This window comes from Myripristis murdjan, chromosome 23, assembly GCF_902150065.1.
Source record: "Myripristis murdjan chromosome 23, fMyrMur1.1, whole genome shotgun sequence".
Lineage (NCBI taxonomy): Eukaryota > Metazoa > Chordata > Actinopteri > Holocentriformes > Holocentridae > Myripristis > Myripristis murdjan.
Window position 1 is genome coordinate 27,869,653 of NC_044002.1, and position 1,804 is coordinate 27,871,456.

Consider the following 1,804-nt stretch of genomic DNA (forward strand, 5'->3'; position numbering starts at 1 on the left):
TGAGACACAGAGAGACAGGTCGGGGTCAGAGGTCACGCTGGGCCCAGGCAACAGTCTGATCATCAGCAAGGCGCTCTGATGGTGCTGCTCTGCATGCTGTCAGTGCTAATGAGCCTGCACAGGGTACAGTGTGGGGGTCAGGGGTCACAGGGGTCACAGGTCACAGGTCAGACTCACAGGAGCTTTTGAAGTCCTTCTTCTTCATCTTCCTCCTCATCAGCGTGCCCCGCGGGCTTGTGGGATACATGTTCCGGGGCAGCGTGTTCATGTTGAGGGACGAGAGACTATAGGCTGACATGGACCCGGGAGAGAACGAGTGGCTGAGAGCTGAGAGAGAGAGAGAGAGAGACACGGAGATGTGGAGGATGAGAAGAGGTCTCACTCTGTCAGATAAATGGCACCAAACAGCAGAGCGAGGCGCACGTACGAGGGTTGTTTGTATGGCGGTTCAGAGATCTGGAAGCTGATTGGTCGGGGTGGTAGGTGTTGTAGTGGTAGGGGGGGAGGATGGGGGCGGAGCCTCCAGTCTCCCAGGGGAGGGGGCGGGGACTCCGCTGCACCTTGGCTACACACACACACACACACACGCACACACACACATACACACATACAGAGCAGGGTGTTGAGGGTCAGACAGCAGGAGAGGTCAAAGGTCGGCAGGTATTTATTCATACATTATTTTTATAGATTTATTTCCTTTAAACTTAAAACTTCGCTTTGAACAAACTTCTCTAACAATTTCACAACAATTTAAATATTAACACAAATAAATAATATAAATAATAATGATGCTCAAAAACCATTCAGCAGTTTCTGTCACGTGTGATCAAAATTCAGCCGCACGTGTGTGTGTGTGTGTGTGTGTGTGTGTGTGTACCGTGCTGCGGTGCGTTCAGGGCCGGTCGGGTCTGGTGCTGCGGCAGGATCTCCATGCGGACGGTCTGACAGGAAGCGGACAGCAGCTGCGTGGCTTCAGCCAGAGAGCAGAACTCCATGGACGTCCCGTCAACAGACAGGATGTGGTCACCTGCATGCAGCGCACCGCACCTGCACACACACACACACACACACACACACACACACACACAGGGTCAGAGGGGTCAGCTGGTTTGGCCGTGTGACCTGTGGTGAAGGTCAGAGGTCAGAGGTCACACCTGTCTGCGATGCTGGCGGGTTTGACCTTGTCGATGACGATGACCTGCTTGCTGCAGAACATGGAGGTGGACAGAGCCACGCCCAGACTGGAGCCCGCCGCCTTGGCAACCTCCACCAGCAGCGGCCCCGACGCCGTGGCAACCGAGTCTGAAGCAGCACACACACACACACACACACACACACACAAAATCAGCTGCTGTTCACTACACTGCACTTTCACCTGCTGTATTTACCGTAATGTCTGTAATAATTCACACAAATCATGGCAGCCCACTGAGACTCTACAGCTACATAAACATGAATATGAACAGACATGTGATCAGCAGTAACAGAATTAGAGGCTGTTGGAGTTTACCGTAATGTCTGTAATAACTCACCCATCACGGACACGTCGTACTCGATGAGCAGCGTGGCTTCCTGCCCGCACTGCTTCAGGATGCTCATGGCCTCTGATAGGCTGCTGCCGTGGAGACGGATACCGTCGATGCTCAGGAGTCGATCGCCCGGCTTGATCGTTCCTTCCCTGCAGAGAGAGAGAGAGAGAGGTTGGTACCGGAGCCTGGGAAGGACAAACAACAGGACAGACAGACGGACTCACCTGTCGGCAGGCCCTCCAGGCCTGATGGTTGTTATGACAATGGGGCGGGAC

The 1,804-nt window shown here is 53.8% G+C and overlaps 1 protein-coding gene across 3 annotated transcripts in view; it reads right to left on the reverse strand.

Moving 5' to 3' along the window:
- The window catches only part of grip1 (glutamate receptor interacting protein 1), a 16,331-nt gene extending 14,533 nt beyond the window's left edge, over positions 1-1,798 (reverse strand). For 2 of the 3 annotated variants that reach the window (XM_030046252.1, XM_030046251.1), the window contains exons 1-6: positions 1,754-1,798; positions 1,533-1,678; positions 1,155-1,302; positions 878-1,047; positions 428-565; positions 178-327 (exon numbers count right to left, since the gene is read on the reverse strand). In XM_030046252.1, coding sequence (XP_029902112.1) covers positions 178-327; positions 428-565; positions 878-1,047; positions 1,155-1,302; positions 1,533-1,599 — 673 coding nt within the window. In that variant the 5' untranslated portion in view covers positions 1,600-1,678; positions 1,754-1,798. The remainder of the gene's footprint in view (positions 1-177; positions 328-427; positions 566-877; positions 1,048-1,154; positions 1,303-1,532; positions 1,679-1,753) is intronic. The other variant, XM_030046253.1, reaches the window with a different exon arrangement.
- Positions 1,799-1,804: the final 6 nt, after the last annotated feature.